Source organism: Molossus molossus, unplaced genomic scaffold (assembly GCF_014108415.1).
Source record: "Molossus molossus isolate mMolMol1 unplaced genomic scaffold, mMolMol1.p scaffold_m16_p_10, whole genome shotgun sequence".
Classification (NCBI taxonomy): domain Eukaryota; kingdom Metazoa; phylum Chordata; class Mammalia; order Chiroptera; family Molossidae; genus Molossus; species Molossus molossus.
Genome location: NW_023425345.1, coordinates 19,607,976 through 19,621,736, shown reverse-complemented (window position 1 = coordinate 19,621,736; position 13,761 = coordinate 19,607,976). Strand labels below are relative to the sequence as shown.

General features: G+C 34.4%; 1 protein-coding gene across 6 annotated transcripts in view; it reads right to left on the bottom strand.

Moving 5' to 3' along the window:
• The window catches only part of NR2C1 (nuclear receptor subfamily 2 group C member 1), a 55,942-nt gene that overhangs the window by 15,478 nt on the left and 26,703 nt on the right, over positions 1-13,761 (bottom strand). For 5 of the 6 annotated variants that reach the window (XM_036250990.1, XM_036250992.1, XM_036250991.1 and 2 more), the window contains exons 8-10: positions 10,735-10,919; positions 9,420-9,585; positions 3,430-3,551 (exon numbers count right to left, since the gene is read on the bottom strand). In XM_036250990.1, coding sequence (XP_036106883.1) covers positions 3,430-3,551; positions 9,420-9,585; positions 10,735-10,919 — 473 coding nt within the window. The remainder of the gene's footprint in view (positions 1-3,429; positions 3,552-9,419; positions 9,586-10,734; positions 10,920-13,761) is intronic. The other variant, XM_036250994.1, reaches the window with a different exon arrangement.

Genomic DNA, 13,761 nt, shown 5'->3' with positions numbered 1-13,761 from the left:
CAGTCATCTATCGAAGGGCACTTCGGTTGTTTCCATGCCTCAGCCACGATGAATAATGCTTCAGAAATTGTAATGCATGGATATCTTAGATGGGCTTGTGTGTTGAGCAGGGAATCCTTTGTTGAATTATAGCTGTTCAACCTGTAACTTCAAAGGAAGAGGCCAGGGGAACCTCCGACGCTGTGATTCCTCTGATGTTACTCCTCCCTTCTTAAATATCCTTTTACTGGTTAATTCCTTCTTATCCCTTAACCTATAGCTCAGAGGTCTTTTAAAAAAAACAAAAACAAAACATTCTCTTACCACATTCCTCTCCCAAGAGAGTTCATCATTCCTCCTTCGGTGTCACATATTCACTTATATTTTATACTTATTTCATGGTATTCTAATTTTGGGTTTAGGAGTCTGTCTCCTATACTACATTAAAACCTTACTGAAGGATTATTCATTTCTTTATCTCTGTCAACAGCACAGTAGATGGCATATAGAAGAAATTCAGCAAATGCTTTCTGATTTCAGGGGATACAGAACAGGGAGAAGTAAGAATTTAGAAGACAGTTAGAAAAGCCATGGGCATGGGCCCTTTCCCTATCGAACAAGCTTTACACTAAAACCTACATATACTTATTATATATAAAATAACAAAAGTATAAGATTTCCTTTCTCTAAAGAGATTTAAATTGGTAAGAACATCCTGATAGGAAATATGTACATTCTGATGAAGGGTACTTGAATTTTTTTCTTCTTAGTAAATCTTTAAAATTAGGATAATCAGCATATTTAACAGAAATTATTTATCAAGTTAAAACCCATAACCTTCTTTATGACATACATTTAAGAATTAAATAGACTCAAATAAAAGCTTATATTGCCAACATAAGAGTTATAGAAAATAATTTTTCTCAATGGGAATTTTTCAGGTGAAATTTTTACTCCAGGCTGATAGCTCTTTCCCATTCAGTATCTGAGAAGAATTAGCTGCCATAAAAAACTGGCCACTTAAGATTTATTTCAAAGTAAAGTTTAGCCCTGGCCAGTGTAGCTCCATTTGTTGAGCACTGTCCCGTGCACCAAAAAGTCTCCGGTTCAATTCCTAGTCAGGGTACATGCCTAGGTTGCAGGCTTGATCCCCAGTCGGGGTGCATGCAGCAGGCAGTTAATTGTTCTCTCTCTCTCTCTCTCTCAAATCAATAAAACAAATTAAAAACAAAAAAAAATTTGAATAAAGTTTAAATGAAAAGAAAATCAGTATTTTTAATTCTCCATATAAAAATGATTAAAATTTTGATTTCAAACAAAAGGTAACGATACTATTCTCATTTATCAGAAAAGATTAATAAAATCCAGAATTAAAGAGGGTGTGAGAAAATAAGCATTCATTCTTGTACATTGCTGATGTGGGTGTAAACTATCTCAACATCTTTTTGGAGGACAATGTGGTAGTACATAGTAAAAAACTAAAAGGTACATAGATACACCCTCTTAGATTCAGCAGTTCCACTTATAATAATAATGTGTTTTATAGAAATACCAACACAAGTACTCAGTCCTCATCCATGTGATTAATTCAAATTTTATTATTTAGTGATAACAAACAGAGCTTACACAGCAGCTACACTAATAGCTAATTCTAATTGCAAAGAATCCTGTGGCTGTTACATTGGACCCAATTTTTCAATAGCGATCACCAGGAAATGTGAATGCCACTATAAAATTATACTATGTTATAACCAGAAACCTCAGGTCTTATTTTTGGTTTCTTCAACATTTGGATCATTTCCACAGGATAACCACACTTAATTTAACAGAAGTATTTAAGATCAAATAATTCAAGGAGTTCAAATCACTACCCCCCAAATCCTTCCCTTTGTTGTTTTACTATAATAATTGACATTGTATTATGAAAAACAGTGTGCCAATTACAGCTTAGGGAACTACATTTAATGCTTTAAAATACATGAACTGCTAATGTGTAAATTTACATAGTATTTAATTTTTCTTAAAAAACAGAGTGGAGAAATTCTGAAAGTTAAATGTTATTTTCAGAGAAAGGGCTAACAATCTTTTAAAGATTAACCATTATATATAAGGCTCTTAGTCCATGTAATTGTATTATTTAAGTACTCTATTTAACACATGGTATTAATGCATGGTATATCCGTTGATTAATAAATAAAATTTCAGTGGAGTTCTACGTATGCCTTTTAAAATTATGATTCAGCTATGTTTCTTAGTTGTATGTTTACGAAATCATATTGGTGAGTAGGGTCCTGTAACCAGAATACTTATCTAACGATGGGCTTAACATTTTCCCCATGGTCTCTTTGCTTCTTCAAACCAGTTACTTTAAAGCAGCGGTTCTCAACCTGGGGGTAGAACGACCCTTTCACAGGGGTCACCTAAGACCATTGGAAAACGCATAATCCGATGGTTTTAGGAACTGAGACACCACTTCTCCGTCTCCAGGCGGGTCCGCCCACATACAACATGAGGATCTGTATTAAAGAGTCGTGGTAGCCCTGGCCGGTTTGGCTCAGCGGTTAGAGCGTCAGCCTGCGGTCCTGAGAGACCCGGGTTCGGTTCCCGCTAGGGGCATGTACCTCGGTTGCAGTTTGTCCCAGCCCTGGTCGGTTGTGTGGGTGGCAGCCACTCGATGTGTTCCTTTCACATCGATGTTTCTCTCTCTCTCTCTGTTCCTCTCTCTCCCTCCCACTCTACCTGAACAAAAAATGGAAAAATGTCCTCGGGTGAGGATAAAAAAAAAAAAAAGAGTCGTGGTATTAGGAAAGTTGAGAACCACTGCTTTAAAGTAATCTAAATAAATTTGGCAAACTTTAGGTAAAGCTTGGGTTTCTTATAGTAGACTATTTCCATTAACATCTAAGTACTTTAGAACAAAATACAAATAAATGTGCTATTCAGCAGAAAAGACCAAACTTCTAAATTATCATAGTAGTACTATGGGGTTTATATTTTCTTCCCTCTTCTCAACCACATAAATGGAAAACAATTATTTCTATTTTTAAACATATTCACTGTTTACAAGTTTCAGCTCCTTATTAAAATGCTTGAGATGAACACTGGTCGTGGAAAGAAAACAACAACCCCAAGGACATCCCTACAGGCCCTATCTTTGAGTCATTCAGAGTCGGCCTATTACAAACGCTGGCCATAATTTATCAGTTCCACTGCATATATCCCATTCACATTGTTAACTTAGTCAAATCATGAAATAATGACTGTCTTCCACATAAATATAATATACAGAGAATACTAGCTGCCATTATTTCGAACATACATGACAAAACTTAAAGTTGTTATACCAATTTTTTCCTTTAATGCAGATCCTCCCAAAGTAAAAAAAGTTATTGTTTAATGTACATTTGTGCTACAAAATCACATTTATATTTAAGACTTCAAAACACTTACCCTAAAGCCTGGAAGGAAGGAATAGAAAGTGCCCAGTGCATCGATAAGAACAGCAGTCTGGAGGCAGACTCCCCGATGTAGTGCACATTCAGGTACTCAGGCATAGGAGAAGGCATGGTGAGCTATCGTGAACAGGGATTTAGGGAAATTATCTCATGACCAACAGTTCTAAACTGTCATTTCTTTGAAAACGTTAAATCTAAACATATTACATGAGTCTAATAGATCACCAAAAGGCAAATCTTGAAATAATCTAAATCATTGGATTTTATAGCTAAAAATAGAATTTAGAATAAATGAGTAGATCATAGTTTCTAAAGAAGCAGAATCCTACTTAATAAATATCCAACCATATTATCTGGCTATGTTTTTAAAAGTTACTTTCTATCTTGGTCTAGCAATGTATTCGTTCCTTTCTTCCCTTTGTTTGTTAACAATAGTGTACAACAACTTTAGTTTAAGGAGCAATCCTGTATGCTAAATGTTCCTTTCACTTAGGCTATGGAGTTCAGTTCAAATGCTTACAGGGTCAGGGGAGTATTGAGTGAAGCAGGCCTGCTGGTACCATCTGGGAAGTGCATACCCAGATAAAGGGCACAGCTGTGATCTGAATTCAACACACTAAAAACATATGAAAATCAGGGCCCAGTACTGCCTGCTATCAATTTTTCATTTCATATAAATATATATATATATATATATATATATATATATAGAGAGAGAGAGAGAGAGAGAGAGAGAGAGAGAGAGAGAGGTAGAGAGAGAGAGAGAGAGAGAGAAGGAAATACACCACATAGTTAATAGCAGTGGCTAACCGAGGGTGGGGTAGCTAGATGTGCATATATAGATTTTTCTGGGGAATGGATATATAGCTTTCAACAGATTCTCAAAGGTGTCTATGATGCCAAACAGATCAAAAGACTTTTATCAAAACAATATAAAAGTTCTCCAGAAATATTATATAAAAATGTAAAAAATATTAACTTCCCTTGTTCAGTATTAGCCACATTAAAATAAATATTCACCATATTAAAAATAAAGGTTTACCTCTTTATAAATGGTAGCAAGTAATAAAATAACAGGGCAATTAACAGTTGGAATCCATGGATTAGAAGGTAATTTTCTACATGTTTGAGGAATGTTTATTGGAGCAATTAAAATACCATTATTTAAGATAGTTCTTAAGAGAACTGTAGGCAAGCAGCTATTAAGCATCTTAAATGTAATTATTAGGATGTAACTGTTTCTACACATAAGAATATAAAAAGCAAACTAGGACTATCATACCTTTCCAGAATTTCTCATGGTGAATGGAGGAAAAAATACCTAAAAAACTTGGGAATTTCCAAAGATTACTAGTTTTAGGAGGGAGGAGTAAGTAAAAGGCAAAATAGCAACAAAGAATACCCTTTGCTAAATAGTTTTAAATGACTTAAAAAAATATATATTTATACTATATAAAAAGCGGATACAAGGGTTAAAGGATACAGATACACCCTGATTTACATAAAAGTGGTGGTAATATTAAAAAACTTTGTTGATTTAGTCATAAAATTGAAATCACCTGCAATATACACTAGAGGAAGTCATTATTTAAAAGACTACCATGTTGTATTATTTTATAAAGAAAGAAAAGGTCACAATTTACCTGTTCTAATATTTAATTTTCTTTTTCTTTTTTTTTGTTAATCCTCAACCAAGGATATTTTCCCATTGATTTTTTTTTTGGATAAAGTGAAGGGAGGGAGGAAAAGAGAAAAAAAATATCGATGTGAGAGAGATACAGCGATTGGTTTCCTCCCTCACAACCCCAACCAGGGACCGAACCTGCAACCCAGGTACATGCTCTAGACCGGGAACTGAACTTTCGGTCCACTGGCCAACACTCACTGCTAAGCCAAACCGGCCAGGGCAAATACTTAATTTTCTTAAAGCAAGACATGCCTTTTAGCATTATGAATCAGAAAGCCAATGTTGGCTAAGGAAACAAATCTTTTAGATAGCAAAGACAGCCTGGCCAGTATGGCTCAGTAGTTGAGCATTGACCCATGCACCAACAGGTTGCCAGTTTGATTCCTGGTTAGGGCACATGCCCAGGTTGTGGAACAAATCCCCAGTGGGGGGCATGCGGGAGGCAGTCCATTGATGTTCTCTCTCATTGATGTTTCTATCTGTCTCTCTTCCTCTCTCTCTAAAACTTAGTAAAAAGAAAAAAAAAATTTTTTTTAATCTGTAGATAGCAAAGACAAAGATGTCTTCCTCTACAAAGAGAAGGTAAGTTTCTACTACAAAGATATTAAAGTTTCCAGAAAATGTCTGTAAACTTTTAGGTTTATAAATTGAATTATACACATTTTCAAATTATATACATTTAATATGAGAGATGACTAAACTAGGCTACCTACTCTATTTATTTACTTAGTTAATCCTCACCCAACGACATTTTTTCCAATGATTTTTTTTTTTTTTTTAATCCTCACCCGAGGACATTTTTCCATTTTTTGTTCAGGTAGAGTGGGAGGGAGAGAGAGGAACAGAGAGAGAGAGAGAAACATCAATGTGAAAGGAACACATCGAGTGGCTGCCACCCGCACGACCAGCCAGGGCCGGGGACAAACTGCAACCGAGGTACATGCCCTTAGCGGAAACCGAACCCGGGTCTCTCAGGACCGCGGGCCGACGCTCTAACCACTGAACCAAACCGGCCAGGGCTCCAATGATTTTTTTAGAGAGAACAGAAGTAAGTGGGAATGGGAGAGAGAGAAACACCGACGTGAGGGAGACACATTGATTGGTTGCCTCCTGCATGCACCTCGACTGGGACTGGGGATTGAACCTACAACCCAGGTACATGCCCTTGACCAGGAATCTAACCTGAGTCCCTTCAGTACTCAGGCTGACATTCTAACCACTACACCTGGCCAGGGCTTGGCACCCTACTTTAGAAGTTACTGTCTGCAATTACCTTTCCAGCAGTTTCTGTATGTAATTCTCATAATAGGATAAATAATACCGCTTTTAAAAACATCATTTACTTGAGTTAGAAGATCTTGATTCTGTTCCCAACTTGTTAATTAGTTGTGTGACCTGGATCACATATTAATTCAGCAACCATTTATTGAGAGTTCACTGTGAGCCAGTAAGCTAAGTGCTGTATGCTGTAGTTTCAATAGAGAAATAAAATGGAAAGTGAATGAGCTATAGAAAAGGCTAAGAAAGGGAATGATATGTCTGAGAAATGATGAGCAACTGAATCAGAATGTTGATGGTCCTAAAAGGTCATGAACTTTATCTCACATGGGCAATGGGAAGTTACTGGAGGTTTTTAGGTAGCACAGTAACATAACTGGATTGATTTTTAATAATTATACCTCTGTAATCAGTGCACATGACAAGATGGAGAAGAGAGATTGGAAGCAAAGATATTACTATAACAACTTAAGAAATTTCAAAAGGCTGAAAATATGGCAACAAAAATGATGAAAAAAGGAGAAATGCTAACAACAGAATGGTTAGGTTTCAGTCGGGGAATGAGGATGGGGAAAATGACAATGAATCCCTCACAGCAAATGTGGTAAGCAGGACTGTGATTTTAACACTGAGATAATAAATTTCAAAGAACAGTTTAGGAAATCACCTACCTCTGTCTAATACACTTATTTCCAAATGGGAATACTATCAACCTTGATTATTTGTATGAGGAAATTGTAATAATCAAGTGAGATAAAGTATATGAAATTACACCAAAAACTCTGAAGTTTAATAGAAATGTTAAATATTTCTCTGTCCTAGGTTCTTCAGAATCAAAATGTATGATTAGACAATTATTCCTTACTGTCTGGGTTGCTTTCAACAAGACAATAAAAACCTCCAAATCTCTCTTCTCATTCTCAAAATGACAATAAAAACCTGAACCTTCTCAACAAACTGTGGTGACACCCAAATGAAATAATGTATGTGAAAGCATGCTGCAAACTATACTCACTATATGTAGCAGTGCAAGAAAGGGGGGGATATGCTATTTTTAGCTCAGCAATTAAGAGAGAATTGATTTTTTTTATTACAGAAGTCAGGTCTTGAAAGTTATGACCATAAAACCTCAATGAAAGAACCAACCATGAAAAGTACCAGGCTGGGAAGTCACTGGAAAGTAAAACTCCTGAGTTCACAGAAGCTGTAAACAAAAATCAGGGAAAGAAGGAGCTGTTTTTTTCAGGAGAGCAAGAAACTTTACAGTGCTGATTCTGAGAACATCCAGAGTATAGCAGGTTAAAGATGCAATGAAAAAAAAAAGTTCGCTCAGTTGGTGTGGCTCATGAGCATCGATCGTTCCATGGACTAGGAGAATTCACTTGGATTCCAGGTCAGGGCACATGCCTGGGCTCAGACCCCACTAGGGGGCGTGCAGGAGGCAGCCAACTGATGTTTCTCACATCAATGTTTCTATCTCTCTCTTCCTTCCTCTCTCTAAAAAAATCAATTAAAACATATTTTTTAAAAAGAAAAAGTTCTATTTGCCTAATCATCTGTCCAAAACAAATATTTGAAAGAAAAACAAAACTCTCAGGACCAACATCAATAATAGAAAAGGTGGACGACAACTACTACTTGTATTCTTGAGTATTTTTCCTTGCAATGGGTCCTCTTCCTACATCTTTTACCCTTCCTTCTCATTTAAATCCAAAGGCTGAAAATAAAACTGATAAAAGAATATCTTTACTTAGAATATGAAAGAGCAATGGGAAAGATCAGTTTTGCTTTGTTCCACCCCTATTTTTAAGGATGACACCGATTATTCCCATTGCCTCTAATTACAGCCCTCATAAAAGTTTTCTTGCACAGTGCAAATAAAACTTTTCTAATTTTTCCATGTTATCTTTGTAAAATTTTACATAAAGATTAGTTTCACTGATATGTTTTACTGACTATCAAATTAGAGTGATTATTATTTAAGTCACTGGGTATATTCTCTGTGGCTATTTCTACCAAGTAATCAAAGTTCACGAATACAAACTTTATAACATGTTATTCTGGCCAGTATTAGATTTGTGCCCATTTCTACCAGTGACACACACATCTATTTGATAACTGTATATTTTCATAAGAAACCCATGAAAATATATAATCTGCAGTAAAGTTATGTAATTATTCAGGTATTCCAGGACTACTATGTATTCCTAAACATCCTACATACTTCCACAATCACTCTGCAAATGATTTGCTAACAGTACTCACAGCTGGCAGAGCAAAGATATAGAGTGGTTAAAATGGAGGGGTCAAAACAGCTGGGTCTTAATTAGGGCCTCAATGGCCAGCATATCTATAACTGAATGACAAACATTTGAATGACAAATCAAATATTATAAACTTATTTCCTAACGTTCTATAAGTATTCTTTCTAGAATTCTAAATGTATTTCCATCATAAATTTACGTATATTTGAGGAGCACAAAAGAAATTACAAGTGTACCTTCTCCAAAATGGTTAAAATGTAAAAAGTTAAAAACCAAAGTTAAAATGTATTAAATAACATTTACCTTCTTAAAATAACCCTGAGAGCTAGCTAACTGGGGCAATACAAAACAAATGGAGTTCTTTGTAGTTACTGTGGTAAGGGCAGAGTTTCTGAGTCTCAGATACTGGTTTACACTAAAGTAACAGCAGCTAGACATTGAACAGAACCAGTGCAGGTGACACATCATGAATGCCAATATTTAAAGTTAAAAAAAGAAACAATGTATAAATTTTCTAAATGCTAACTTTTATAAACTTAAACCCATCAATTAATATTATAACTATGACTTAAAAACAGGATTTATTAAGCCATTATTTTATATAGGCAGATGTATGGTTTAGCTGCTTTTCTGAATTCTATCAGGGATATTTCTGAATTTAAAAAGCACAACAAATATACTTTGATTTGTGAAAGAAAGATTAAAATCAAATGGATAATACAACATGAAAATTATAAAATATATATATGGAAATACCCTGAAAGCTACATGTGAATCGCTGAGAAGTGGCCCCTCTTTTTCGATGTAATTTATGTTCGAGTCTCCAGCAATTAGGTGTACGCTTCCTTCCATGCCCTCTACTGAGCTCTGACAGGCTGTGCTCTCTCCAGGATTCAATGCTTTTGCAAGAGTGTCAAATGCCCTATAAGGAGACATCAGAAGCTGTGAGCTTGGCCAATCTCCACAATTAAAATTCTACATAAAATTCTGGAATTAAGATTGAGGTCTAAAAAGCTGTTTAGAAAATAAAACTTTGGTGTATCACTGAACACTATTTCAGCGTTATCTATGACTCTCCAAAAGCAACAAATTAGACTTCATATGTAATAGTATAAAAAAAAAAAATTTAATGTATTACCAGAGAACCAGTCTTTAAAAAAAAAAATCTTATGTAAGAATGAGAAAAACCCTTCTACTTTGGTATGTAAATATGCTTTTACAAGTTATACACTTATTACTATAGGATATCAGCTCATTTATTTTATATATAGCAGTTATTTAGAAAGAACAAGGGCTAGAACTTATATTGATTTTACTGTGCTCTACACAACGCAAAATTAGGTTTTAATTTTATTTAAAAATTCAGAGAATATTTTTAAACTTGTGGTTACATAGCTACAACTAAACTTGAAGAGTTTGAGATTAAGATGGCAAATAATTAACTGTTAGCAAATAATTATTCAAAATAACTCCCCATATTTTTAAATAAGATGCCTTCTAAAGTTACTTAAAAGTTCTTGTTCAACAAAGTACTTAATGAGACTCTTAAATACAGGTTCTTCAATATTTTAGATTATGGACAGAGTGTTAAAAAAGCCTGAAGAAATCTGGTTTTTACATCCTAAGTTTTAATATTGAGAGAATGAATAACAGAATTATGACATGAGTTTCCTGAAGTGTAACTTGAAAACTGTAGTTGATTTAACTAAGTCTTTAAATCTATTTCATCACTAAAAACTGATGGGGAACATGACTGCCTAATAAAGATAAATGTTTAACTCTACACAGAAGATAAAATCTGGTGACTAAACTATCTGAAATTTCAGACCCAAATGATTATCTTTACTGGAAAAAAAATTCTGAATTTTTTTCACTTACTGCTCATTATTTAGAAGGTAACCTGCTGGAAAACATTTTACTTTGAATGCAGTTTTTCAGTTAAAACTTACTATGGCTTAAATTTTCTAAGTCTAATAAAAATACTTGTTTTCTGAAACTTCTAAAAATAGTATTCAACATAAAAATATTTTAAGAAATACTAACGGACACTTAAGATCAAAACAAACATTACCTTGAAACATCACCGTTGGAATGCATTTCTTGGTTAAATTCATACAAGGAGGTATCACCATTGCTTAAGCCTTCAATCGTAGACATTTTATTACTATTTTGAAAAATATCTTTAGTTTTTCCAAGATTTGCTAATGATGTAACCACACTGGCCAATGTACTTAAATCTCCCTGACATGATTCACCCTTAAAAAAAAAAAGGTATTAAAATTATGCAAGTTGTTATCTGTAAACTTTTAAATCTGAAATACCCAATTATTAGATTATGAAATCCAAAAAGAAAAGAATTCTAGCCCAGGAGGTGTGGCTTAATGGACTGAGCATCATCCCACAGAATGAGAGGTCCCACTTTGATTCCAGGTCAGGGCACATGCCCAGGTTTCCGGCTCGATCCCCAGTAGGGGGCGTGGAGGCAGCCGATTGATGTTTCCCTCTCACACTGATATTTCTCTCTCTCTCAAAAATCAATAAAAACATATTTTAAAAAAAAAAAAAAAAGATGAAACTTAAAAAGTAAAATCAAAGAGCTCTGAGCATTTAGAAACTTCCTGAGAGAAATACATGTTTAAAAACATCAGATACATTTCCTATGTTTAAACGAATATTATAAAAGTTACTTCAAACCAAAAATGGCACTAAATGGTTCATCTATCTGTGTCATAGTCACTTCCTCTGTTAAAAGGCTATTCAATTACCCTGGCTGAGTGGCTCAGTTGGTTGGAGCATCATACCATACATCATACCATACACAAAAAGGTTACGGGTTTGATTCCCAGTCAGGGCACATACCTAGGTTATGAACTGGATAGCCAGTAGGGGTATGTACGGGAAGCAACCAATTGCTGTTTCTCACACTGTTTCTCTCTCTTTTTGCCTTCTTCTCTCTCTAAAATCAGTAAAAATATCCTCAGGTGAGAATTTTTAAAAAAAAGAAGCTATTAAATTAGATCCTTTTTATATTAAAATTCTGATGTTGTTATAATTTCTAAAATATAATATAAAAATTATAAAGTTATATAGAATGTAATAAAATTACTAATTGTGAAAAGAGGGGAAAAAAATATGTATTATTGAACAGGCTTCCCAGGATACCAACTTTTATCAGCTACTGCATATTAAATACTAGGAAGTGTGTGTAGTTGAAACATCTTTTTACATATTTAAGATATTGGGCTTTCTATATACATTGCATATTTTCCCATTTCTCTCCAGCTTTTATTTTTGTTAATGATGTATGTATTTGTATATTTATGTATTAATTAGCTATATTTTATTAAAAACAACTTTCCTTAAACTCTACCCAGAAATATAATCGGTACAGCAAAAGCAGGTAAGTGCTTGATTCTCTTACCAATTTTCAGAGCAGTTAGTCAATGTCCTAGCAACTCTAATGGTGACAGATAAGTTGAGCATATTTTTTAATTCATAGATTTTTATATATTTGATGTGTTTCAACCCATTAGTCATTCTTCATCTTAACCTGAGAGGCCTTTAGTTGCCTTGTATGGTGTATTGATAAGATTCCTTAAAGATAATTTTGGTTCTTCCTTTATGGTTTTGTTTTTAGTATTATTGATCCTAAGAAGATACATGTTTTTGTGATGTTACATTTTTTATGGCGATTCTTTAATTTATGTGAAATTAATCTTGGTGAATAAGTAGAATGAAACAATTTTTGTGTTTTCCCAAATTAATGAATAGTCCCAGAATCATTTCCTGAGTATAACCCATCAGTTACTGAATTCTTACATAATTACTACTTGTATAATTTATTTAATCCTGACAACCCTATGAAATAGGAATCATCATCCCTTTATTGCTGACAAAAAGAATTATCTGCTGTCACTCCAGCAGTAAACAGGGGAAGCAGGGTGGGAAGTCAGGTCTGATGGGAAAGCCCATGTTCCTGACCACTCCGCTCCAGCCTTCTTATATATGAGTAAAAGAATTTCATATTTTTAGGTGTTTTAATTTTCTACTAAAACTTAAACACTTATATATTCTTTTCCATTTCATAACATGTCTACGTAACTAGGTTTTTAAGTTTTGCCACTCTTAGGCCATGTGGAAAGACCTCATCCTGTGACTTGATAGCTTGGAAACCATTTGTCAGAAATTTACCTCACAATGCTGTTATCATAATTTAATACAAAGATATATAGCCTGCACAATATCTGGACAAATAGCAATTTCTCAACAAAACTAATTATCTTCTGTTCCCAAAAGAGTTAATATATCAATGAAATTCTAACCACCAATCTCACCTTGAATCATGCAGACAAGGCTGAGTGAAAGTGAAATCTCCTAATTCCAAAATCTATGATACGAGGCCAAATCTCCTCACTTAATAGCAACGTGCTAAAGCCCAAACTGTAAGACACTCTCATTATCCGTTTTACAGATGAAAAGGGAAAATGAGACACTGAGAGGTCAAATAACTTGCCCTAGGTATGCAGCTAGCAGGTGGCAGCTGAAATTAAGACTCAAGAGCACAAATATTAAGAATGCCTTAAAGTATCAAGCAACAAATATATAACAAATAATACGATGAGTAATCTTACAGGGTATATAAAACCAGATCACATCACAAGCTGCGAGAAACAAGTCACTGGCTCCCTAAAATCTGTTTTCAGATATGAGTCTTCAGGAGAAAATTTTTTTGGTTCTCATAAGGGGTTTCTGAAAACTACAGAAATTTTACATGCTCAATCTAAATAAGCAAAACTTTCTTTTAGACAGACTCCTTGCTCAATAAAGAGCTGCTCCAAATCTCTAACAGAATTCAGATGACTTGGATACATAATACGAGAGCTTTTGCAATCCTATTCCTACTATTAAGTCAATGATTCGAGTCAGGTATGTTAGGAATTTCTCTTGGCACTATAAAACCTGTACTGAAATATAACAGGAATATTAAAATTTTTCACTTATTACAAATATCTATTAATGAGGACTTTTATTTCAAGATGGAAAGAAACTAGAAGAGTTGTAAATGTCACTTTTACATTAAAGCTATAATTGTCATTGT